Here is a 27,754-nt window from a genome sequence, read left to right on the forward strand (position 1 = left end):
ATATATAGGAGGAGGAAGCTACAGGTAAAATTGCATGTTAACACCATCCATGCTGAATATGAAGGCTTCAAGTCAGTCAACCCACCACCACTAATGATAACTGATTGGCTCCGAGGGGATGTAGGCCAGGTGTATATTATTCATCTGCGTACAGTGAGGTACCTTTAATCAACAGAGACACATTCAGTTGGCAAACAAATATAGAAATATCATGAATAGACTTGACATGATCCCTTATTCTATGTGAGAGGAATGTTTGTTCTACATAACATATTTCTATCAGACTGTTCCACAACGTTGTGCCCTGCTGAACGTGTCCCAGCATTACCCTTCAGGGAAGTACCATATGTCTTTTGGTAGGTAAGTCCCATATACAGACCATGCATGAAGACTATCAGTCTTATTTCTGCAATGACAGCTCATATAAAACATTCATAACCCATTTATGCGTATATGTGAACATTCAGCATATACACATTTTATGTCAATATAATAATAAAAAAACATTTTCAGACAAATGCACCAACTATGTACATTTCTTTACATCTTTGTTTTTATATAAAAACAATATTTGCGTTGTAATGTGAATGCAATGTTTAAACCCCGTAATAGTCTGGATGAGACATGTCTCAGCCTCTGGTGCTCTGATCCCCTCAGCCAATGAGCAGCTTGCACAGTCGTCAAGTTCACAGTGTCTCTTCTTCAATCTTTTTTTCATTATGGAATGTTGAACCTTCCATACATTCCACCCTCTCTGTGGGAGTCAGGGGAAAGTCATCATAGCACTCTCTGCTTCGCTTCCTGTCTTCCGCCAGCCCTCCTCTTCCTTCCAGTCAGTCCAGTTTCCGAGCACCCAGTTTGAGAGGACCCTTCGCTGCCTTGCGTTCTGCCCGTTTGGCCTCCAGTTCTTTCCTCCTCTCCTCACGTTTCTTCTTGGCCAGCTCTGCCTTGCTTAGGCCTGCTTAGGAAACAAAAAGACAGACAGCTGTTATCATTTGACTTGAGCCTTATAACATGAACAGCATCTCATTAAAAGGACTCCCTGGTTTCAGATCATTGAGAGAGATMGAGTATAGAGAAGTTAGAGCAGGTTGAGACTCACCTTGACTTCCGTCCACAGACTCCCAGCTCTCCTCGGCTCCCCAGTCTCCAGCAGGCTCTGCATTCCAGCCATCAACAGCCTAGCATGAACCAGAAAACACATGCACAGCGCACATTAAAACATGCATTGTCCTTCCATTTCCACCTCAAATGTTCCCCACTCAACATCAACTTTTACCTCCACTTTGACAAGCCTGTTTGTCAGTTCTTCAAAACACAAAGCCTACTCCTGTCAAACGTTTATTTATAAAGCCCCCCCCTCTCCTCACCGTAGCAATGGGGGTGGGCATTGCTCTCTGAGACACGTTGGCAAGGAAGTCCGTCTGCGTGKCTCCCTTACTGTCCCAGTCATACTCGCTGGCTAACCGAACCCCCTCCGGCAGAGCAGCACTCTTAGTGGCCGGAGCAGTCGTTCCCTCCTCCTCCCAGTCATTGCCCCACGCCTCCTCTCCTGGTGAACTCTGACCCTGGCCGTCAGCCTCCTTCTCATTGGACCAGCTGTCGTCGGCATCCCAGCCCGAGCTGCTCCAATCAGAGCTCTGCTTTTTCACTGCATCAGAAGTTGCTAGACCCACCTGGATGGAATCGGAGACAGCAATGAATGAATATTCCCCATGAAGTTTCAGCATGCACACGGTTTTAAATCATGGACCATTGTTCAGTAGGTTGGAACTTTCAAGAAATTGCAGACAGGAATGTATTTACAAATTAGTCATTTAGCAGATGCTCTTATCCAGAGAGAAGACAGCTAGGTGAGACAACCACATCTCTGTCATAGTAAGTACATTTTTCCTCAATTAAGTATATATCATCAAAGCCAGAGCTAGTAAGATAAGACGAGTGTTAGTTACTTTACAGAAATAGCATGACTATGCAATGTGCCATTATCTTTGACTCTATTCAAACATTCTGCCTCCCTGAAAACCAGATACGTACTCCTCTTACACTGGCCTTCTTTTTGACAGAAGACATTCCTGACCAATCAGAAGAGTTCCAGTCATCTGGGTCTGCTGCCTGTACCTTCTCTGGGTCCTGTGGGGGGAGAGAGAGCGAGAGTAGTTGAATGAGTTAACTGATAAAATAGAACATGCCTCTCCAATACAAACATCACTGTTTCCCATGTTCCGTGACAGTTGACGTCCCACGGTCCCAACTGTCGAATCCCACCCCAAAACCATTCCATGCCAATTACCTCCAAACTTCCCCAGTCCTCGTCATCCCACCGGTCTCCGATTGGCTCCTCGTTCTTTTCGGTCACCTTAGGAGAGTCTGATTGGGTAGCAAGGCCAGAAGCAATTGGTAGAGTCATGGAGGCCGGCGGTGGTTTAACTTCAGAGCCTGGAGGAATGAGGAGAACGGTGAGGTGAAAGGTGGCTGTAAATAGCGGATGCCATTAACTGATAGATACAGCTTTGCCGGCTCTTCCTATGTTTCTATGGGGGATGCCACCCTTATGTATAGAATCAAATTTTATTTGTCACAATACAACTGTGAAATTACTTACAAGCCCTTAACCAACAATGCAGTTAAGAAAATATTTACTAATATAAACTAAAGTAAAATACATTTAAAAAAGTTAGAATAAAACAACAATAACTATATACAGGGGGTACCGGGTCAATGTGCGGGGGTACAGGTTAGGCGAGGTAATTTGTACATGTAGGTAGCGGTAAAGCGACTACGCATAGATAATAAACAGCGAGTAGCAGCAGTGTAAAAACAAGGGAGGGGGTCAATGCAAATAGTCTGGGTGGCCATTTGATTAACAGTCTTATGGCTTGGGGATTGAAGTTGTTAAGGAGCCTTTTGGACCTAGACTTGGCGCTCTGGTACCGCTTGCCGTGCAGTAGCAGAGAGAACAGTCTACGACTTAGGTGACTGGAGTCTGACAATTCTTTGGTCCTTCCTCTGACCCCGCCTAGTATATAGGTCCTGGATGGCAGGAAGCTTGATGTACTGGGCTGTAGGCACTACTCTCTGTAGCGCCTTACGGTCGGATGCTGAGCAGTTGCCATATCAGGAAGTGATGCAACCAGTCAGGATGCTCTCGATGGTGCAGCTGTATAACATTGAGGATCTGGGGACCCATGCCAAATCAAACAGAAACATATTTAAGATCTGAGTAATCCTGCAAATAAGTCAGTTCCTTACCCCCGGGTACTTCATCTATCACAGGGCTCCCGGCGCAAGGAGATGCAGTACCACCACCAACAGGGGTGTTCTCGGCCGGGCTGCCCCCCTCTGCCCCCGGGCCGGTCCGGATGAGCTTGGAGGTCAGAGAGGACACCCCCGTCACTGCCCAGCCTGCCCAACTGGCCGCTGCCCCAGCCGGCTGGGCTGATGACATCACATCCTTTTCTAGGTTGAGAAGGAGATAAGTAATATTAGACACTCAAAGGCTGCAAAAAGATTCCTTATAAGGGATAGTTTGGGATTTTGGCAATGAAGGAAGTTACAGGTATACCACATGACCAAGAGTGTGGACAGCTGCTCGTCAAACATCTCATTCCAAAATCATGGGCATTAATATGGAGTTGATCCCCCTACTATAACAGCCTCCACTCTTCTGGGAAGGCTTTCCACTAGATGTTGGAACATTGCTGCGGGGACTTGCTATCAGCCACAAGAGCATTAGTGAGGTCGGGCACTGATGTTGGGCGATTAGGCCTGGCTCGTAGTCAGCGTTCCAATTCATCCCAAAGGTGTTCGATGGGGTTGAGATCAAGGCAGTCAATTTCTTCCACACCGATCTCGGCAAACCATTTCTGTATGGACCTCCCTTTGTGCATGGGGGCATTGTCATTCTGAAACATGAAAGGACCTTCCCCAAACTTGCCACCCAGTTGGAAGCAGAGAATTGTCTAGAATGTTGTATGCTGTGGCGCCAAGAATTCACTTCACTGGAACTAAGGGTTCTAGCCCGAACCATGAAAAACAGCCCCAGACCATTATTCCTCCTCCACCAAACTTTACAGTTGGCACTAGGTAGCGTTCTCCTGGCATCCGCCAAACCCAGACTCATCCATCGGACTGCCAGATGGTGAAGCGTGATTCATCACTCCAGAGAATGCGCTTCCACTGCTCCAGAGTCCAATGACGGCGAGCTTTACACCACTCCAGTCGCCGCTTGGCATTGCGCATGGTGATCTTAAGTTTGTGTGCGGCTGCTCAGCCATTTGAAACCAATTTCATGAAGCTCCTAGACGTTTCCACTTCACAATAACAGCACTTACAGTTGATCGGGCAGCTCTAGCAGGGCAGAAATTTGACGAACTGACTTGTAGGAAAGGTGGCATCCTATGATGGTGCCACGTTGAAGTCACTGAGCTCTTCAATAAGGCCATTCTACTGCCAATGTTTGTCTATGGAGATCGCAAGGCTGTGTGCTCGATTTTAAAACACCTGTCAGCAACAGGTGTGGCTGAAATAGTAAAATCCACTAATTTGAAGGGGTGTCCACATACTTGTGTGTGTGTGTGTTATATATTTATATATTGTAGTTTTGCGAGCAAATGATACCGAGCTTAGCGCAATGACTGGAAGTCTTTGGGTACAGCTAACGCTAGTTAGCATTGGCCTCACAAAACTACCTCTAACTTCCTTCATACTGGACACAGAAACATTTTTATCCACGAGATCATCGGACTCTGGGGAAGCAGATAAAGGACTTCATTGCCAAAATCCCGTACTATCCCTTTAATGTGAAATCAGTGCTTGAGGCTTTGTTGTCTTTGGCGACCTGGAGGTTTGCGATTGTGTACAGACCTATTTCAGCCAGCTTGGTTGGATCTTCAGAAACAGTCTCCAGCTTCGTCAAGAAACTCTTTATGGCTTTAAATGCCTGAGGGACAGAAAAAAAACATGTTTCACAAGCTAGGTTTCTATCCAATTGGCAACAAATTTTCATGCGAATATATATATATAAATACAAAAATAACAAAACATTTTAATTAATTAAATAAATGTAAAAATAAATAAAAAAGGCATTAAATACAATTATGCGCATTTTCTCACCATCAAATTTACTTGTGATCAAAAGTCTGTGTGATGACGTAGCGTACATAAAAATAACTTTTGCGTTTAATTCACATAAAAATACAAAGTTAAAATGGATTTCCATCGCAATCAACTCCACTGATGGTTTCGTCACCAGAAATGTTGCGCTATATAGCTAAATATACCCACTCTGGTGTTGGCACTGCGCTCTAGCAAACAGCTTGCAGACACAGTGCATGTATAGCCTACATGATGACATTATTATGAACAAAGGAGCAAAATAATTTTKGGCTTGTCAAATGGAAGCCAAGCGTCGATCATGTCACCAGAATAAGACCCTGGATATTTATTGGAAAGGAGCATCAAGCTCATCACCTTGTACTGTCACCACCCTGTGAAGTTCATCATTATTTATTTCATCTGTAGCCTAACAAACTGCATGCTTTCTCCAGTTGTAGTGGGAGAACCACACCACAGGTCATCACAAGACTCAAAGTTTACTTCCATATGTTGGTTATTATATCAATATTTGCGCATAAAAGCGTTTCCACCGCCATTTCTCGCATAATACATTTTACAGACACAAAAAGATCCCACCTTGTCTAGCGTATTTTGTTTTTTCGACATTTGGAAAGTTTACTGCCCGTCGTGGCATTTTTTATACTTCACGCGCATAAAAAGGTTGGATGGAACCTTCTTACAGATGGAATGTTGCAATGTGAAATGAGAGAGTAGGTAAACATAGATTTTCATATGCAGATGGAGTGTTCAGGGTGAAATATATATATTTTTTATACTTTGTTTTTATTGTAGGAACACAAAGAGAGTACAAATAAAGTAAAATAAAAGAACAACAAAAAAGATCTGGCAGTTACAGTGAACTTCATACCTTCATCATCATATCAGTTACATTGGCATCTTTGAATTAGACCTTTTCCAAGTACGAAAACCATTTCTCCCAGTATTCCTGACCTCTCTCCTGTTGAGTTCTTAAAGCAAAGGTCATACGCTCCATGTGGTGTATTTCTTCTACAATGTCTATCCATTGTGTCACTGTGGGAGGGTCTTTTTGTAGCCATTTCCTAGTGATAGCCTTTTTACTGGCTGCCAGTAAGACCTTCAAGAGGTACTTTTCTCTAGTGTGTAAGTTATCAGGTATTTCACCCAAGTACAAAGAAATGAATGTTTGTTCTATGTCAAATCCCATTATTTTTCCAATGTTAGATCTTATTTCTCCCCAGTAAGTTTCGATTGCGGGGCAGGACCAAAAGATATGAGAGTGGTCCGCCCTCAATAGACCGCATTCTCTCCAACAAGGGTGTAGTGAGCCAGTCTGTTTTGATTTCAGTTTAGGTGTTATGAAGAAACGTATAACATCCTCTCCAACAAGGATGTAGGGAGCCAGTCTGTTTTGATTTCAGTTTAGGTGTTATGAAGAAACGTATAACATTCTCTCCAACAAGGGTGTAGTGAGCCAGTCTGTTTTGATTTCAGTTTAGGTGTTATGAGGAAACGTATAACATTCTTCCAACAGGATTCTCTCCATGATCTTGAGTTGGTGGAGCTTTGTTGAGTCTCTAATATGTTCAACCATGTTTCATCAGTTATTTCAATGTTAAGTTCCTCCTCCCATTTATTTTTAATATAGTTTGTAGAATGTTTCTTTGAGGATTGAATACCCAAGTAGAGATTTTATATCGTTTTTTTGTTACTCCCCAAGTTGTATGCGTTAGTGAATACTTGGATTAATTTTGGAGGTGCTCGAGGGTCAGTCACTTTTATCTCCCTTAAGAAAGTGTCGGACTTGTAGGTTTCTGTAAAAATCTTGTTTATCCAAGCCATGTTTTTTTACTTAGGTCCTGGAAGTTATCTAGGTCCCCATTCCTTATAATTGTACTGAATGATGTGATGCCTTTCTGCGTCCATTGTTTAAATCTGCTGTCCTGAGTTGCAGGGATGAAGCTGGGGTCGTATGCGGGCCAACTCAGCAGTTTGATCTCTCCGTCTAAATTATTTTGCTTAACTACCCTAAACCATGTCTTCAGAGAGAAATTAATCCACTGATTTTGTCTATTGTATATTTCTTTTACCATGTCCTTTTTTCCCAAAACTGACTGTATGGGTATCTCTGTCAAAGTAGTCTCGATGTCTTTCCATTTGGATTCGTATTCTGAATTGCACCAACAAACCAGAGGTCTCAAATTGGGCTGACACATAATAATCGTTTAGGTTTGGTAAGGCCATACCCCCACAGTTTTTTGGTAATTGTAATGTTGTATATCTGGTCTCTTACTGTTCCAGATAAACCTTGATATCCGTTTATCCCATTCCCTAAACTGTTTAGGTGGGATTTCTATGGGCAGTGATTGGAACAAATACAGTAACCCCGGCAGGATGTTCATTTTGATTGTTTCAATTCTACTACTAAGATCTAAGGGAAGTGAATTCCACCTGTCTATCACCTGTTGATGTGATCGTGATTCATGCAATAAAGTTTGGGTGTATCTTTTGGTAGGTATACTCCAAGATATTTAATGGATGAAGAGGTCCAGGTGAAGTTATACCTACTCTTCAGCTCTTCCTGTGGGGTATCATTATATACTAGGGCTTGGGTCTTGTGTACGTTAAGCACATACCCTGAATATGTTCCAAATGTTTGTAGAACATCCATCAATCTAGGTACGCTTGAGCCTGGGTCTTTAAGGAATAACAGAACGTCATCCGCATACATGCATATCTTATGTTCACTGTCTCTTATTGTTATTCCCTCTAAGGTTGGGTCCTGTCTTATTGCCTGTGCTAATGGTTTGAGGTACAAGGAGAAGAGCGTGGGTGAAAGATTACAGCCTTGTCTTGCCCCTCGCTCTAATTTTATCGTTCCTGTCAAATGTCCATTTATCTTTATTCTAGCGGTCGGACATGAATACAGTGTTTTGATGCACTGTATCACTTCTTTGTTGAAACCAAATCTTTCCATAACTTGGAATAGGTAATCCCATCCCACTGAATCAAATGCTTTTTCTGCATCTAGACTGATTAATATTGCACTTGTCTTATTCTGAGTAATGTGGTCCATGACATGTAGTGTTCTCCTTATATTGTCCTGTGTCTGCCTATTTTGTATGAAACCAGTTTGATCTCCATCAATCAATTCTGGGATTATGTTCTCCATTCTTTTGGCTATTATTGATGCATATAGTTTATAATCTGTGTTAAGAATTGCGATAGGTCTATATGAACTGCATTCTTTCTTATCTTTACCTTCTTTTGGGATTACAGATATGATGGCCTCTCTCCATGACGGTGGGAGACCCCCCTCCCTCAGAGTCCAGTTAAAACAGGCCTTAAGTAGAGGTGCTAATTGTTCTCTGAAGGTCTTGAACCATTCTGAAGGGAAGCCATCAGTGCGTGGAGACTTGTTGACTTTTTGTTGAGATATTKCTTTATTAATTTCTTCGGTGGATATTTCTAAAGTTAGTCTATCGTTTTGCTCTGTCCCAATTGAGGGGAGATCAAGTGAGTTCAAAAAGTGCTCTATTGTCTGTGCATCTGCCTTCTCTGGTTGCTTGTACAGATTTGTTTAATATGATTCAAATGCATTCTGTATTTCATCTAATTTGCATGTTATTTTGAAAATGGTATTCTGTGCTTGTTGTTTCCTGAGTCTCCATGCTAGTAATTTGGTTGCCTTTGAGCCTGCTTCATAATATCGTTGTTGTTTCAGGAACCTAAGCTTTTTCTCTACTTCTTCTCTATAAATCTGGTCATTTTCCTGTTTTACCTTTTGAATCTCTCGTAATATAAGAGGGTCTTTGTATTGACTATGAGATCGTTCTAAGTTTCTTAGGGTTTCCTGTAATTTCAGCAGTTTCTGTGCTTTAATCTTTTTCTTGAGAGATGATGTGGCTATGATCTTTCCTCTAATAACTGCCTTAGCTGCATCCCACAATGTAGCAGGAGATACTTCCCCATTATCATTATTCTCCAGATAGATGTTCAATTCTGTCTTTATTGATTCCTTGAATGCTGGATCATTCAGCATGCTTGTATTAAGTCTCCATATAGTATTTCTTGGTTTGCTATCAAGGTGTAGAGTGAGGTAAACTCCATTATGATCTGATAAGTCGCTCTGCCCGATCCTACAATCCTTAAGCCTGTGTCTATCTGCACTGTACATAAAAAAGTAGTCTAACCTGGAGTATTCAGTGTGGCGGGCTGAGTAAAAAGTATATTCCTTATCGGTCTTGTGGGTGTCACGCCATACATCGAGCAGTCCTAGACCCTGCAGTATCCTATTGATCTTTTTGGCAACTAGGCTCATTTTCCTATTTTGATTTGTGCTGTCCAGTTTTGAGTTTAGAATTGTGTTAAAATCCCCTCCACAGATAAGAGTGCCAGTGGTTTCTGTGGCAATTAAATCAAACACCTTCCCGTAGAAGACCATGTCAATCCCTGGGGGTGCGTATACATTATTTAATGTAACTTCCTTGTTATCCAGTTTACATTTAACAAGTATAAATCTACCCTCCTTGTCTTTTATTTCTGACAAACTCAAAATTAACTGAATTTGGGATCAAGATTGCAACTCCCCTTCTACCCATTTTGTAAGAAGAAAAAAAAAAGTGTTCCTATATCCCATTTTCTTGAGTTTCTCGTGTTCAGGTGTGGATAAGTGAGTTTACTGCCAGAATAGTATGTCACCTCTCTCCCGTTTCATCTTTGCTATTACATTACTTCTCGATGGCACTCCCCAGTCCGTTTACATTGAAACTTATGACCTTCAATTCCCGATGATGCATCGATATAAATAAAAAACTGTGCACCATATCTGCCTGCTTATCATGAACCTAAAAATGAATGAAAAATCAAGAACGATAATAAAGTAAACCAAAGTGGGAAAATACTTTGGTATTTGGACTCCCATGTCAGAGGACTGTCTCTTGCCTCTGGGGTTTGAGGGGATGAGCCTGTCYGCAGGATGKGCCCCTCGCTCAGATATGAAAATGCGTGACGTAGTCACAAACAAGACCTGGTGGAACCGAAAATAATAAGGGCGCCTATTTCGTCGCTTATACACATCGGTTAATTACAAGTTAAAACTATATCGGCCATGCGTGCATATCATGAATCATCCCCTTGATATGCCCTTCTGTCGCCCCGTTGTCAATGTGTCATTAATCCTTAGCTATTATATATATGTTATTAACGTGCCGCTACTTAATGTGTTCATAAAGATCACATGCTTTTGGGTACTCACCCTTGTTCAGCATTGGGGGAAAATAGGGGAGATATTTTATCTACTGCAATGTCAACCGTAACAACCCAAAGTCTTAACAGCTGCGGTAACTATTAACTCTGTTAAATCCGATTCAGTGTCTTCYATCTTCCCGTTGGAAATGCCTGAGTCTCTCTCGGATGTGAACGTCCTCTCGCCGAGATGGTTTCCCTCTTTCTCCATGACCTTGCTTGTTGACAACGATCCATGGGAGAGCCTGCTCGAGTCTTTCCGCTGGTGATGTCGCCTTTCTCCTGGCGGTATACTCCACTGGGAAGCCCCTTGACTTCAGGTCCTCAGCCGCCTCRTCTGCATGCTCGTATGTAACCGGGCCATTTTTCAGAAATACCTGCATTTTTGCCGGGTATGGTGTTTGGAAGCGAATACCCTTCTCTTTAAGTGCTTTCTTAATGGGGGTGTATTCTTYCCTTCTTTTCAGTATCTCTCCCGCGTAGTCATGATCAAAGAACACTCGTTGGCCTTGGAAGTTAACAGGCTTTTTCCAGGTAGCATGTAAGACTTTCTCTTTGACTGAGAATTTTAGGAACCGTACTACTATGGATCTTGGTGGGGCGCCGCTGGGGGGGTTTGAGGCCAGAGCTCGGTGTGCTCTCTCCATTCCCAGGTCCGTGCCGTCTTCAAGTATGTCCTTGAATCGACCCTCCACCAAGTTGGGCACAGAGTCTTTTTCTGCGCCCTCTACTACGTTATAAAGTCTAATGTTGTTTCGACGTGAGAAACCTTCGAGTTCTGTCACTTTTGCCTGTAGTGCGTGTTGGCTTTTCAGTGACTGTTCAAGTATTTCCTTGACTGCGGAGTTCCATGTGTCCGTTTCTCCAATGCGCTGTTCTGCGTCCCCCATTCTTGTAGATATGCTGTGAAGTTCTAATTTGTTTTCTTCCAGTTTCTGGTTAATGTCCTTCCTGAACTCATTTAGTTATTTTCTTACATCTTCTCGAAGTTCCTCTCGTAAGCCTGTGAGCGCCTTGCGCAATTCCTCCATCACCTCACGAAATGAGGGTTCTTTTGCTGCTGCTATCTTATTTGCACCAGCATTAGCCATTTCGGGTTCATCAACGATTATATCTTCTGCTGTCTTGTTGTTGTAGCTCCGCGACCTTTTCCTATTTTCCCCTTTTCCATTTTGCGTAAGTTATTATAATGCTCAGAGTAAATACTTGAATTTGGGGGGGGAAATACCCAACCGATGTGCAGTACGAAAAACTAGGCAGCCATTTCCTAAGTTGCGTCACCGGAAGCTCCAGGGTGAAATATTTCTAAACCTAATGCAAGCTAAACGTACTAGTGCAGTTATTTCAATGCGTAAGGTGTTTGTAGTGCTTCTCACCTGATCTCTAACGTTCTTGTCAGGGTCAACAGTGAGGGTACAGAGTGTTGGTAGTACCCGTGCTGCACTCTCTGTCACACTGTAGTAGTTGTGGGTCGCTGCAAAGCCCAGAACCCCGGCCGCCCGAGAGGCGGGAAAGGGGTCCTTAGTGGCCCGAGAGAACGCCGAGATCAACACTCGTTGCCGTGTCTGTGGAGGAAAGGAGAGGTATGAATAAGAGCACGAACGAGGGAGGAGTGAGAGCGAGAAAGGGGGAGACGGGAAGAGAAAAGGGGAGAGGGAGAGAGAGAGCAAGGAGCGAGCGAGCTAAACAGAGAGCGAGGGAGAGAGCTGCTCAACATGCTCTGCTCACACCTACTGTAATGGTCCGAGCCTAAACCACACAAAACACCACTAGACAGTATGGAAAACAAAGCTTTTACTATCTCATGCTGGAATATACAAGGCCTGAGGTCATCTGCCTTTGGACTAAAGAGCAAGAACCTAGACTTCAAGTAAAATTGGAAATACAGACATTGTCATCCCACAAGAAACATGGTATAGAGGAGACGGACTCACGAGTTTCCCTCTAGGTTATAGAGAGCTGGTAGTCCCATCCACCAAACTACCAGGTGTGAAACAGGGAAGAGACTCAAGGGGTATGCTAATTTGGTAGAGCAGACCTATCCCACTCTATTCAATTATTCAAAACAGGAACAAATTAATAAGGAAATGATCAACAGAGAAAAATGTCCTCATGTGTGCTACCTATATCCCCCCTACAGTATCCATGTACTTTAATGATGACAGCTTCTCCATCCTAGAGGGGAGATCAACAATTTCCAGACATGTACTGGTCTGTGGCGAACTACATGCCAGAACACAACACTCTCAGCACACAGTGGGACAGACACCTWCCTGGAGGTGACAGCATTCCCTCCCTAATATGCCCCCCTGGACAACTATGACAAACATGGGTCACAACTCCTGGAGCTCTGTCGCACGCTGGGTCTGTACATAGTCAATGGTAGGCTTCAAGGGGACTTCTATKGTRGGTWCWMCTATAGCTCATCTCTTGGCAGTAGTAGTGTAGATGACTTTATCACTGACCTCAACACAGAGTCTCTCAGAGTGTTCACAGTCAGCCCACTGACACCCCTTCTCATGCTTTTTTGAATATAAAAAAAAGCTTGACTCTGGCATGAGGGTCTGCTATACAAATTGATGGAAAGCAGTGTTGGGGGAAAAACATACGACTTTATAAAAAACAAGGACATAAGTGTGCAGTTAAAATTGGCAACAAAAACCCCCATTTATTTCCACAGGGCCGTGGGTTGAGACGGAGTGAGCTTGAACCCCACTGTCTTCAACATACTGTACAGTTGAAGTCGTAAGTTTACATACACCTTAGCCAAATACATTTAAACTCAGTTTTTCACAATTCCTGACATTTAATCCTAGTAAAAATACTCTGTTTTAGGTCAGTTAGGATCACCATATTTTAAGAATGTGAAATGTCAGAAAATAGTAGAGAGTGTTTATTTCAGCTTTTATTTCTTTCATCACATTCCCAGTGGGTCAGAAGTTTACATACACTCAATTAGTATTTGGTAGCATTGCCTTTAATTGTTTAACAAGCTTGCCACAATAAGTTGGGTGAATTTTGTCCATTCCTCCTGACAGAGCTGGTGTAACTGAGTCAGGTTTGTAGGCCTCCTTGCTCGCACACGCTTTTTCAGTTCTGCCCACAAATGTTCTATAGGATTGAGGTCAGGGCTTTGTGATGGCCACTCCAATACCTTGACTTTGTTGTCTTAAGCCATTTTGCCACTACTTTGGAAGTATGCTTGGGGTCAATGTCCATTTAGAAGACCCATTTGCGACCAAGCTTTAACTTCCTGACTGATGTCTGAGATGTTGCTTCAATATATCCACATAATTTTCCTACCTCATGATGCCATCTATTTTGTGAAGTGCACAGCACCCCACAACATGATGCTGCCACCCCGTGCTTCACGGTTGGGATGGTGTTCTTCTGCTATTTTTGTTTCATCAGACCAGAGGACATTTCTCCAAAAAGTACGACCTTTGTCCCTATGTGCGTTGCAAACCGTAGGCTGGCTTTTTTAATGGCGGTTTTGGAGCAGTGGCTTCTTCCTTGCTGAGCGGCCTTTCAGGTTATGTCGATATGGACACGTTTTACTGTGGATATAGATACCTTTGTACCTGTTCCCTCAGCATCTTCACAAAGTCCTTCGCTGTTATTCTGGGATTGATTTGCACTTTTCGCATCAAAGTACATTCATCTCTAGGAGACAGAACGTATCTCCTTCCTGAGCGGTATGACGGCTACGTGGTCCCATGGTGTTTATACTTGCGTACTATTGTTTGTACAGATGAATGTGGCACCTTCAGGCGCTTGGAAATTGCTCCCAAGGATGAACCAAGACTTGTGGAGGTCTACCATTTGTTTTCTGAGGTCTTGGCTGATTTCTTTTGATTTTCCCATGATGTCAAGCAAAGAGGCACTGAGTTTGAAGGTAGGCCTTGAAATACATTCACAGGTACACCTCCAATTGATTCAAATTATGTCAATTAGCCTATCAGAAGCTTCTAAAGCCATGTCATAATTTTCTGGAATTTCCCAAGCTGTTTAAAGGCACAGTCAATTTAGTGTATGTAAAGTTCTGACCCACTGGAATTGTGATATAATTCACTGTAAGTGAAATAATCTGTCTGTAAACAATTGTTGTAAAAATGACTTGTGTCATGCACAAAGTAGATGTCCTAACCGACTTGCCAAAMCTATAGTTTGTTWACAAGAAATTTGTGGAGTGGTTGAAAAACGAGTTTTAATGACTCCAACATAAATGTATGTAAACTTCCGACTTCAACTGTATATATAAACGAATTGGCGGGGGCACTAGAACAGTCTACAGCCCCCGCCCTCACACTTCTAGAATCTGAATCCACATCACCAACGAACTATCATGGTACAAACACACCAAGACAGTCGAGAAGAGGGCACGACACCACCTTTACCCCCTCAAGAGACTGAAAAGATTTGGCATGGGTCCCCAGATCCTCAAAAGGTTCTACAGCTGCAACATCGAGAGCATCCTGACCGGTTGCATCTCCGCCTGGTATGGCAACTGCTCGGCATCTAACCGAAAGGCGCTACAAAAGGTAGTGCATACGGCCCAGTACATCACTGGGGCCAAGCTTCCTGCCATCCAGGACCTATATACTAGGTGGTCAGAGGAAAGCCCAAAAAATTGTCCAGAGACTCCAGTCACCCAAGTCAGATTGTTCTCTCTCCTACTGCACGGCAAGGGGTGCTGGAGCGCCAAATCTAGGACCAAAAGGCTCCTTAACTTCTTATGGCTGCAGGGGCAGTATTGAGTAGCTTGGATGAAAGGTGCACAGAGGTGCCCAGAGTAAACGGCCTGCTCCTCAGTCATAGTTGCTAATATTTGCATAGTATTATTAGTATTGGATAGAAAACACGCTGAAGTTTCTAAAACTGATTGAATTATGTCTGTGAGTATAACAGAACTCATATGGCAGGCAAAAACCTGAGAAGATCCACTTCCTGTTTGGAGGTGGCAGATTTTCAACCAAGCTCTCAATGAAATTACAGTGAGATGTTGATGAGTTTTCACTTCCTACGGCTTCCACTAGATGTCAACAGTCAATAGAACTTTGTCTGATGACTCTAAATGTGAAGGGAGGCCGAAGGAGACAGGAATTAGTCACCACTGCCACGAGCTGACCATGCTTTGACCACGCGCGTTCACGTGATATGGAACGGAGCTGCCTCTCTCAACTGAAGTCAATCTAATTCTCCGGTTGGAACGTTATTCAAGATGTTAACAACATTCTAAAGATTGATTCAGTACATCGTTTGACATGTTTCTACTGACTTATGGAACTTTTGGACATTTCGTCACGTTATAGTGGACGCGCTTTGTGACTTTGGAATTGTTTACCAAACGCGCTAACCAAAGGAGCTAATTGGACATAAATAACGGACATTATCGAACAAATCAAGCATTTATTGTGTTCCTGGGATTCCTAGGACTGCATTCTGATGAAGTTCATCAAAGGTAAGGAAACATTTATCATGTATTTTCTGGTTTCTGTTGACTCCAACATGGCGGCTAATTTGGCTATTGTTCTGAGCACCGTCTCAGATTATTGCATGATTTGCTTTTTCCGTAAAGTTTTTTTGAAATCTGACACAGCGGTTGCATTAAGGAGAGGTATATCTATAATTCCATGTGTATAACTTGTATTATCATCTACATTTATGATGAGTATTTCTGTTGAAACGATGTGGCTATGCAAAATCACTTGATGTTTTTGGAACTAGTGAATGTAACACGCCAATGTAAACTCTGATTTTTTTATATAAAATACGAACTTTTATCAAACAAAACATGCATATATTGTGTAACATGAAGTCCTATGAGTGTCATCTGATGAAGATCATCAAAGGTTAGTGATTAATTTTATCTCGATTTCTGCTTTTTGTGACTGCTATATTTCGCTGGAAAAATGGCTGTGCTTATTGTGGTTTGGTGGTGACCTAACATAATCGTTTGTAGTGCTTTCGCTGAAAAGCATATTTGAAATCGGACACTTTGGTGGGATTAACAACAAGATTACCYTTAAAATGATATAAAACACATGTTTGAGGAATTTTAATTATGAGATGTCTGTTGTTTGAATCTGGCGCCCTGCACTTTCACTGGCTGTTGTCATATCGATCCCGTTAGCGGGATGCAGCCATAAGAAGTTAACAGCTTTTACCCCCAAGCCATAAGACTGCTGAACAATGACTCAAATGGCCACCGCACTATTTACATTGACACCACCACCCTCCCCCTCCATTTGTTTTGTACACTGCTGCTACTCACTATTTATTATTATCTATGCATAGTCACTTCACCCCTACCTACATGTACAAATGACCTCTAACCTGTACCCCCGCTCATTGACTCGGGACACCTTGTATATAGCCTTGATATTGTGTTACTTTTTTACTTTAGTTTATTTGGTAAATATTTTCTTAACTCTTTCTTGAACTGCACTGTTGGTTAAGGGCTTGTAAGCATTTCACAGTAAGGTCTACACTTGTATTTGGCGCATGTGACAAATAAAGTTTGATATTTTTATTTATTTAATGTCAAATGTCTTATTTGCTGATGATCTGGTGCTTCTGTCCCCAACCAAGGAGGGCCTACAGCAGCACCTAGATCTTCTGCACAGATTGTGTGAGACTTGGGCCCTGACAGTAACTCTGAGTAAGACAAAAATAATGGTGTTCCAAAAAAGGTCAAATTCCATCTAGACACAGTTGCGCTAGAGCACACAAAACACTATATCTACCTCGGCCTTAATATCAGCACCACAGATAACTTCCACTAAGCTGTGAACAATCTGAGAGACAAGGCATGAGGGGCCTTCTCCGCCATCAAAAGGAACATCAAATTCAACATCCCAATTAAGATCTGGCTAAAAATACATGAATTAGTTACCATTGCCATTTATGGTTGTGAGGTCTGGGGTCTGCTCACCAACCACAAAACAGGACAAACACCAATTGAGACTCTGCATGCAGAACTCTGCAAAAACATCTGTGTACAACGTAAAACACCAAATAATGCACGCAGAACAGAATTAGGCAGATACCCACTAATTATCCAAACCCAGAAATTCTACAACCATCTAAAAGGAAGCGATTCCCAAACCTTCCACACAGTGCATTTGGAAAGTATTCAGACACCTTGACTTTTACCGCATTGTTACTTTACAGATTTATTCTAAAATTGATTAAATATTTTTTCCCCCTCAATCTACACACAATACTCCATAATGACAAAGCAAAAACAGGTTTTTAGAAATGTTTGCAAATGTATAAAAAAAAACATTTACATAAGTATTCTGACCCTTTACTCAGTACTTTGTTGAGGCACCTTTAGCACCGATTACAGCCTCGCGTCTTCTTGGGTATGATGCTACAATCTTGGCATACATGTGTTTGGGGAGTTTCTCCCATTCTTCTATGCAGATCCTCTAAAGCTCTGTCAGGCTGGATAGGGAGTGTCGCTGCAGAGCTATTTTCAGTTCTCTCCAGAAATGTTCAATCAAGTTCAAGTCCGGGCTCTGGCTGGGCCACTCAAGGACATTCCGAGACTTGTCCCAAAGCCACTCCTGCATTGTCTTGGCTGTGTGCTTACGGTCATTGTCCTGTTGGAAGGTGAACCTTCGCCCCAGTCTGAGGTCCTGTGCACGTTTTTATAAAGTATCTCTGTACTTTKCTCCATACATCTTTCCCTTGATCCTGACTAGCCRCCCAGTCCCTTCTGCTGAAAGACATCCCCACAGCATGATGCTGCCTTCACCGTAGAGAAGGTATTGGCCAAGTGGTGACCGGTGCCTGGATTCCTCCAGACGTGCCGCTTGGCATTCAGGCCAAAGAGTTCAATCTGGGTTTCATCAGACCAGAGAATCTGGCAAACTCCAAGTGGGATGTCATGTGCCTTTTACTGAAGAGTGGCTTCAGTCTGGCCACTCTACCATAAAGGCCTGATTGGTGGAGTGCTGCTGAGATGGGAGAACCTTCCAGAAGGGCAACCATCTCCACAGAGGAACTCTAGAGCTCTGTCAGAGTGACCATTGGGTTCTCAGTCACCTCCCTGACCAAGGCCCTTCTCCCCTGATTTCTCACTTTGAGACTGATCTAGGAAGAGTCTTGGTGGTTCTAAACTTCTTCCATTTAAGAATGATGGAGGCCACTGTGTTCTCGGGGACCTTCAATGCTACAGAAATGTTTTGGTATCCTTCCCCAGATCTGTGCCTCGACACAATCCTGTCTCGGAGCGCTCCATCACGTGGTTGGCTCACAGGCTACAAGTGAAGACAGACTCATCAGGAACACAACTGTGCATGTCCTTATCGAATTACGAGGTGCATATTGAAGATTTTGGAAGAACTGTCCACATTTACTTTTCGTCAGCCAACAGATGAGTAGACCTAACGAACAGTTTAACAGCAAAAGCACTAGCCTATGTCAATCTACTATCCTCCATAGTACAAAAGTCGACCTATTCTATTCTGAGCGATAAATAAATATTCCAAACAGTCTGGGACAGTTGTGGGATGCGATAGATCCCAAATTATTACAACCACTAGCATAAAAAAATTATGTTTACGCAATGTGGCTGACGCAACAGATCTGAATGTTAATCTTAAAATGTTGRAACTATTCTAATATTTCTTCACATTATAAGAGCAGCAATGCACATATGGTAGTAGTCTATAAGTGCAAATGTTCAATTAGCGGAAAACACCATTATCAAAAGTGACCGCAAATGCAATTATGCTTGTAATGCTTTTATTATAAATGTGCATTTTTATGGTGAAAATCCATCTTCCCCAAACTTGAAACTCACGAGCTGCTTGTGTTAGGCTCTACACCCCTTGTAAAGCAGATTMATGTACTTAATTTTAAGAAGGCTAGGCTACACGAGGTGTGCGACTACRTTTCGAAAAAGTCGCAAAAAAAGGCTTGGTTTCTTATGCTGGGCATCATTCACAAGTGATATATAATTCACAAGTGATAGGCTATATATTCTTGATTTAATCTTGTCTTTACATATATTATTTAGTGTATGTGTGAAATTAACTTGGATTTAGAATGGATCATTATCCTGCACAACAGGGGCAGCTGAAAAAATACATGTCATTTATGCATTTAAATAGCGAATGGAGGACGCTTTTCCCGTGGTTTATTTTCATGCCAGCCTGGTTGGTTATATTTACAACAGGAGTATAGCCTATGTGCTTAATATTAGGAAAGCTGATGAATAAATATAGTAGGCCTAGCCTATAGAAAGCTGATCCTCTTGTTACTAGAGGCCATCACTCTCGTTTTCTCACGCAATTGCATAGCCTATTGAAATGTTGCGCAACAAATCAAATCACATTTTGTTGGCCACATATATATTAGCAGATGTTAATGCGAGTGTAGCGAAATGATTGTGCTTCTAGTTCCGACAGTGCAGTAATATCTAACAAGTAATCTAACAATTTCCCAACAACTACCTAATACACACAAATCTAAAAAGTGGTGAATGAGAATATGTACATATAATTATATGGATGAGCGATGGCCGAGCGGCATAGGCAAAGTGCAATAGATGGTATAAAATACAGTATATACATATGATATGAGTAATCTAAGATATGTAAACATTATTAAAGTGGCATTGTTTAAAGTGACTAGTGATCCATTTATTAAAGTGGCCAGTGATTGGGTCTCAATGCAGGCAGCAGCCTCTCTGTGCTAGTGATGGCTATTTAACAGTCTGATGGCCTTGAGATAGAAGCTGTTTTTCAGTCTCTCGGTCCCAGCTTTGATGCACCTGTACTGACCTCGCCTTATGGATGGTAGTGGTGTGAACAGGCAGTGGCTTGGGTGGCTGTTGTCCTTGATCTTTTTAGCATTCCTGTGACATCGGGTGATGTAGGTGTCATGGAGAGCAGGTAGTTTGCGTCCGGTGATGCATTGTGCAGACCGCACCACCCTCTGGAGAGCCTTGCGGTTGAGGGCGGTGCAGTTGCCAAACCAGGCGGTGATACAGCCTGACAGGATGCTCTCGATTGTGCATCTGTAAAAGTTAGTCAGGGTTTTGGGTGACAAGGCAAATGTATTCAGCCTCCTGAGGTTGAAGAGGCTCTGTTGCGCCTTCTTCACCACGCTGTCTGTGTGGGTGGACCATTTCAGTTTGTCCGTGATGTGTACGCCGAGGAACTTAAAACTTTCCACCTTCTCCACTGCTGTCTCATCGATGTGGATAGGAGGGTTCTCGCTCTGCTGTTTCCTGAAGTCCATGATCATCTCCTTTGTTTTGTTGACGTTGAGTGGAGGTTGTTTTCCTGACACCACACTCCGAGTGCCCTCACCTCCTCCCTGTAGGCCGTCTTGTCGTTGTTGGTAATCAAGCCCACTACTGTTGTGTCATCTGCAAACTTGATGATTGAGTTGGAGGCGTGCGTGGCCAAGTAGTCATGAGTGAACTGGGAGTACAAGAGGGGGCTGAGCATGCACCCTTGTGGGGGCCCAGTGTTGAGGGTCAGCGAAGTGGAGATGTTGTTTCCTACCTTCACCACCTGGGGGCGGCCCGTCAGAAAGTCCAGGACCCAATTGCACAGGGTGGGGTTGAGACCCAGGGCCTCCAGCTTGATGATAAGCTTGGAGGGTACTATGGTGTTGAATGCTGAGCTGTATGAACAGCATTCTTACATAGGTATTCCTCATCCAGATGGGATAGGGCAGTGTGCAGTGTGATGGCGATTGCATTGTCTGTGGACCTGTTGGGGCGGTATGCAAACTGAAGTGGGTCTAGGGTGGCCGGTAAGGTGGAGGTGATATGATCCTTGACTAGTCTCAAAGCACTTCATGATGACAGAAGTGAGTGCTACAGGGCGGTAGTCATTTAGTTCAGTTATCTTTGCCTTCTTGGKTACAGGAACAATGGTGGACATCTTGAAGCATGTGAGGACAGCAGACTGGGATAGGGAGCGATTGAATATGTCCGTATACACACCAGCCATCTGGTCTGCGCATGCTCTGAGGACGTGGCTAGGGATGCCACCTGGGCCAGCAGCCTTGCGAGGGTTAACACGTTTAAAGGTTTTACTCACGTCGGCCACGGAGAAGGAGCGCAGTCCTTATTAGCGGGCCGCGACAGTGGCACTGTGTTATCATCAAAGCGGGCAAAGAAGGTGTTAAGTTTGTCTGGAAGCGTGACGTCGGTGTCCATGACGTGGCTGGTTTTCTTTTTGTAGTCTGTGATTTCCTGTAGACCCTGCCACATACGTCTCGTGTCTGAGCCGTTGAAATGCGACTCCACTTTGTCCCTGTACCGGCATTTAGCTTGTTTGATTGCCTTGTGGAGGGAATAACTACACTGTTTATATTCAGCCATATTCCCAGTCCTCTTTCCATGGTTAAATGCGATGGTTCGCACTTTCAGTTTTGTGCGAATGCTGCCATCCATCCACGGTTTCTGGTTAGGGTAGGTTTTAATAGTCACAATCTCCAATGCACTTCTTTATAAACTCACTCACCGAGTCTGCGAATAGATCGATGTTGTTCTCTGAGGCTGACCGGAACATATCCCAGCCCGCGTGATCAAAACAACATGAGCTCTCATGAAGTGTTTGATTAATCACTCTGACATCAATGCAAATGTAGTCAAAAATCTAGAGGGACAATAGAGTGCTGAATACCAGGCAGTTAGCAAGTTTGGTAGGCTACCAATGACCATCAGCAGCATCAGAGCTTGGAGAAGTCTAATTACCGTGACTAAACGGTCACGTGGAATTTGACTGCCTTTTGACTGCCTTCATAACAAAGAAATTATTCCTTGACACAAAAATCAGAGCAAACTAGAATGCTATTTGGCCCTAAACAGATAGTACACAGTGGCAGAATACCTGACCACTGTGACTGACCGGAACTTAATGAAGGACAACTTTGACTATGTACAGACTAGATTCCGTGAGCATAGCCTTGTAGGCAGACCTGGCTCTCAAGAGAAGACAGGCTATGTGGAAACTGAGCTGCACTTCCTAACCTCTTGCCAAATGTATGACCATATTAGATACATATTTCCCTCAGATTACACAGACCCACACATTTTAAAACAAATCAAATTTCAATAAATCATATCTATTGGGTGAAATACCATAGTGTGCCATCACAGCAGCAAGATTTGTTGCCACAAGAAAAGGACAACCAGTGAAGAACAAACACCATTGTAAATACAACCCATTCTATCTATAGATCTATGGAGAGAGAGAGAGAGAGAGAGAGAGAAAGCAGGTGAGTTACCCCAGCGTTGAGGTAGGGGGCGATCTTTCCCAGGCACACGGTGGTGTTGCAGCGGATTGGTCCCTGCTCATCTCTCGCCTGCAGCCGTGCAAAGTGCCTCATTAGCTCCTGATTCAGATTACTCTCATTCAGCTTGGGGGCCAGCAGCAGCATGGACTGGGAGAAGGAGAGAAAAGAAAGAGGCATCAAAACCATTTAACAACAAGAACAGACCTTTGAGAACACCATTATCCACAGGGAAGGTACACTTTCAGTTACACTTGAATAAAGAAGTGAAGCCACCTGGTCTTGTGAGGATAAGTCTGACAGAGTTGGTGAGCCAGTTATACCTTGACAGTTTGTTCTCTGATGGCTGGGTTTGTGTCTGTGAAACCGTGAACGACATGAGGGAAGATCTGTGAGTTCACCGCTGCATCGTTTAGATACTGAACAAACTGCTCCATCTGAAGGAAAGAGAGATGAGGACGGGGTTGGAAAGAGGAATAAAACAAGGGTTCTGCAGCAAACACTCATTCTGGTGTAATGGCTGCCTCTGTACTCTGATGTGTGGTACACTGTACCTGCTGAAGCAGTCGTATCCTCATGGCCCGGTCTGTAGAAGAGAACATCTTCACAATGACAGGAATGATCTTCTGCTGGTACTCCTCTGCAGACAGGAACTTCCCCACCTGACAGAGACAGAAAGAAAGAGACATGGAAAAAGGAATGATTTTCTGCCCTCTCGGGATCCTGAAGTGGGTTAGTGGTCTGTTGATATCCCCTTGGTGGTGTGGGGGGCTGCGCTTTGGATAAGTGGGTGGGGTTATATTCTGCCTGGTTGGATGGGTATCTGTTGTGTCAACTACTGATGTAAAAAAAGGCTTTACAAAATAMATTTGATTGATTTGAGGGTGGGAGATGATTAGTTGCCAAAAGCATGTTTCCTCATGAAGAAATGCCTTTAAAAGCCGTTTAATGATTATGCTTTATATAGATATGACATAGTTTTCCCACTTCTGCATAAAAGAGAGGGGCAATTAAATGCCAGGCCGGTGATCTATTCTCCTATCTGAATCCCTCCTCTCTGCCTCCACAGCACACATACCTTAAACAGAGGTGTGAGGACGACAGCACCGGCATTGCCAAACTCAAAGGCAGTGAGTAGCTGTGGCAGCACTTTGTGCTTACAGAAGTCCTCTGGGAATGAGTCCAGGTTCTCACTCAGGTCCTGAAAGAACTGCTGCTTCTCTGCTGGGTCTTTGATCTGGATCAGATTGAATAGATAAAACATTTTATTCAGTGAAATCTATCTTATCGGTAAGTCAACACATTTCAATGAGAGCTGTGTCATCTTTAATGTGTAAAGCTTTTTCTATATTGGACTAGTTGGACTAGTAACCGAAAGGTTGCAAGTTCAAATCCCTGTACTGACAAGGTACAAATCTGTCATTCTGCCCCTGAACAGGCAGTTARCCCACTGTTCCTAGGCCGTCATTGAAAATAAGAATTTGTTAATTAACTGACTTGCTTAGTTAAATAAAAGGTAAAATAAAAAATAWAATAAATAAAGAATATTGGGATGGGGGTCAGGAATCACACCTGGATCTCCTCTAGGAAAAGGTTGCTCTCAACGAAGCTGTTGCTAAGGAATCCTCCAGGAGCTCTGCAGTTTTGCAGGAAGCGGGCTGGGTTAGGCCGGGCCCTGGCATTGGCCCCCACCAGCTCACAGTAGTGTGGCACCAATGCTTTAGGGATCTGAGGGACAACATTTCACATCACTTCCAATTAATTCATGACCTTTGATTTTTTTTGACAGGAGGACATTAGAATCACTAGGATTTTCTTAAAATGTGTGATGCTCTGGTAAAATGTTAGAAGGTAAAGGGTGGGGGAGGAGGGTACCTTTCCGAGGGAGCGTAGGGAGGAGGCTCGGGGAAGTGGACCATTAAACACTTCCCAGATCAGACAGCCCAGCCGCCACACATCCCCAGCCCTTGAGGACAGAGAGATGGACTCAGACAATACAAATATGAAGTATCTTCAGACTACATCAAGCATTGAACTAAAACCTTTGTATGTGAGATCCCAGGAAGACAATTTTTCATGAAATCAGTCTTTCATTCTTAACTTATTCTCTGTCCGCCTCACCATTTCTCTCCACTGTTTGGTGATTCAGGGGCGTCGTATTTGTCCATGTCAGGGTGAACAGCTTTGGCGGAGGGTAGTGATGTGGAGGCGTCCCCGTTCTCTGGGGTCATGTGGTCCAGACCGCCAAGCTTCCATTCTCCAGCTCGGTCCACAAACACAGCCCAGATACCCAGGTTGTTGTGGAGGAGGTGGCAGTCATTCACCAGGAAACTAAGGGCTTTCTACAGGGGGGAAATAGAGTGTGTGAGAGATAATCAAATAATTCCCCATAACAATGGACTAATTATTTGCCTGAATTTGATTTGGTATAGATTGATATGTAATAAACATGATTTTAAGTGTGGGAAGACTCAGACAGATACATTCGTTTGAGGAAAGTTAGTCTAGAATCATCTGTTGTAACTGAGTACTGATGCTCTACCTTTGACCTGTTTAACTGCCAGCATCAAATGTCTGACCGTGTTGTATGGTTAAAGTTAGACGCCATTCTGGTGTATCTGTGAACCTGTTTAACTCTGTAGCAGTTAATGTGACTTCCTACGAGCCTTTCGGGCTGGTGTTTAGAGAACATTCAGTACTGTGTGATTAATATACAAGTGCCTTCTTAGACAAGATGGAGTCATCTTTCCATTGAGTAAGAGATTGATAGAGAGGAAGGAAGGAGGATAATGGAGTAGAGGTGGAAGAGGATTGATAAAGGACAAGCAGCACTCAACATAAAGAAACACATCAGGAAATCAGAGCACTCATCTCCCCTCCAGTGTACTGACCACAGTCTGATGCAGGCCCCAGGACACCTCCAGCTCCCCAGAGCCCCCCCTCTCTGACTGGGCCTTCAGGTGGGCTGCCAGGGGGGTGACCTGCTCTGTGACCAGGTACAGGCTCTTCTCTGTCTGCAAGGCACCAGAAAGAGACAACATTAATGCATTCACAATGACATTGTTAAAATGTGCATTAGTCTTTTAAGTATGGTTCTATTATACAGTTAGTACACTAACGACTAGCACACTAGCTACTGTTTCTCTCTAGAAGAGAGACAGGGGAACTAACTGATTCAGTCCTTGATACTCACCACACTCTGCATGAAAAACAATTACAAGAAAAACAAATACAGAAGACTGAGAAAATKGTGACAGAATGATTGTTGTACAATACTGTTGTTGGTCTTTTAAATATCAACTAAATTGTGATGTTATTTGCATTTGGTGTGAAACACACAGACACACACCTCCAATCCATCTACATAGGCCAGGATGTTGGGATGTCGGAGGGTCTTCATACGTTTGAACGCTGCCTTGGCTAGCTGGGTCTGTTCCTCTGTCCCTGTTGACACCTCGTACACAAACACCGATAGTGGTTCCCCACCCGTCTAAGGAGATGTCAAAATGTGACAATGTCATGATCCATCATTAGTATGAGAAGAGATGTTATCGAGGTTTAGCGGTGATGTTATTGTGATTTAAGGGAGATTAAGTTACAGTCTCCCTGGTGAGGCCAGACCTCAATCACAGGAGTGGTGTTGTTCGATCCTGAACCTTGCAATAAGGGTTGTTGTCATGTCACCATACAATTTGTCTCAGTCAACTAGCTACACAAGTACGTCAAAGGTTCCACCATTGCATCTGCATGGCATTGAACAATAAGTAAAAGGAAAAAACAATGCTAAGCGGAACCTTTGACAAATTAGCCGATAACGTTAGTAGTTAGCTAACTAGCTAAGTTACCAGGCAGAACAAGAATGACAGTGTGCTAACGACATCATTATTTGTCATGACAGTTTGTCGAAATACATTTTGCATGAGCATGTAACGTTAACTAGCTCGTTATAGTTGACACCAGTGGCTAGATAGCTAACGTTAGCTAGCTAATAACTGTAGCAGAGATTGACGTGGCGATAATACGTGTCCCTGCATAAACAAAACATAGCTAACATTAACTATGCTAGCCTACAAGTAACGTTCGCTAACTGTGCTGTTTTAACTAGGCGATAAATATCCGGACAACACCATCTATATATTAGACATACATCGTGATAATCATGTATGGCAATTTAACATTCAATTTCATCCCATAAATAAGAATGGTGTCCTGCCTTGAACTCAGTCATAGCTAGCTAGCGAGGCCTTGCCTTGTATCAGCTAGCTAGCAAGCTAACAAGACATCTGTCAAATATATGTCTGCCCCCACTATTGTATTTACCTTTCGCTTGCCTCGATGCAGTGTCCATATTCCGGACGTGTCTTGAGTGTCCGGTAAAATTTCATAATTAAAGTCTTTGACTGGATCCCGAGCGAAAAAGGACCACATCGCTCCTACATCAAGCAAACAACTACGTAGCTATGGCGAACCGCAGCCTGCTAGCAGGCTAGCTACTCCGGATAGATCAGATCCTTCCCTGTCGTTGATTCCACCACTTGGGGGGGGGGGGGGGCAGAGTGCCAGACTGGCGAGTGTAGGCAGTGGGTGATTCAAATGTTGACTTCTTCTTCTATGGTATTTTGGCGATCACACAATTTAATGTGCCTCCCACCAAAAAATCGGTTAAAAATAAACAGATCTGATCCCTACAGTCTCAAGGGAAACCTGGGATGGCGTGTCTTCCGGCGTCAGTACCCCTTGGAAGTATTTCGATGTAAAATCCTTCAGTCCCAGAAACCTTTCAACTGCAGCCACAATAATGTCTAGTTTTTTCGACTTATTTGAGACTTGTGCTGTACAGTTTCTAACTGTGGAAATGAATTCAACAAAATCCACATTTTTAAAACACAGGGTATCTTTTGTTTGGCAGCTAACATTTACCACAGGCTGTGGTGTATCCACTACCATCTCTTCACTAAGATTACTTGTTTAACCAATTATTTTAATCGCCCCCGCATAGGGGATTCGATTGACCGCTCCAATTTGTGTCACTTCAATTTACCCTTACAGGGCACTCCAGGAACTCAGGATCATGATCCCCAATTGCGAAGCCGTCGTCCTTCTACACACCTGTCTCCAGTATACTCTGTTCATCTGCACACACAAT

At 43.3% G+C, this 27,754-nt stretch overlaps 1 protein-coding gene across 7 annotated transcripts; it reads right to left on the bottom strand.

Moving 5' to 3' along the window:
• Window positions 1-198: 198 nt before the first annotated feature.
• Window positions 199-27,129, bottom strand: LOC111967268 (N-terminal kinase-like protein). Of its 7 annotated transcripts, none has more exons than XM_070444691.1 (18): window positions 26,929-27,129; window positions 25,958-26,098; window positions 25,500-25,622; window positions 24,730-24,950; window positions 24,484-24,574; window positions 24,181-24,336; window positions 23,687-23,845; window positions 23,163-23,270; window positions 22,932-23,045; window positions 22,603-22,758; window positions 11,721-11,909; window positions 4,867-4,942; window positions 3,253-3,459; window positions 2,294-2,439; window positions 2,047-2,133; window positions 1,371-1,676; window positions 1,103-1,181; window positions 199-958 (listed from the first exon to the last, which is right to left on the bottom strand). In XM_070444691.1, exons 1-18 carry the CDS (start codon window positions 27,034-27,036, stop codon window positions 834-836), a joined length of 2,592 nt encoding a protein of 863 aa, XP_070300792.1. In that variant the 5' UTR covers window positions 27,037-27,129; the 3' UTR covers window positions 199-833. The 7 variants fall into 7 exon arrangements, with proteins under 7 accessions (XP_070300792.1, XP_023847936.1, XP_023847933.1 ...); XM_023992168.2 differs by having other exon boundaries at window positions 2,038-2,133; XM_023992165.2 differs by having other exon boundaries at window positions 199-961; window positions 2,038-2,133.
• Window positions 27,130-27,754: the final 625 nt, after the last annotated feature.

This window comes from Salvelinus sp. IW2-2015, linkage group LG8 (assembly GCF_002910315.2).
Source record: "Salvelinus sp. IW2-2015 linkage group LG8, ASM291031v2, whole genome shotgun sequence".
Classification (NCBI taxonomy): Eukaryota; Metazoa; Chordata; class Actinopteri; order Salmoniformes; family Salmonidae; genus Salvelinus; species Salvelinus sp. IW2-2015.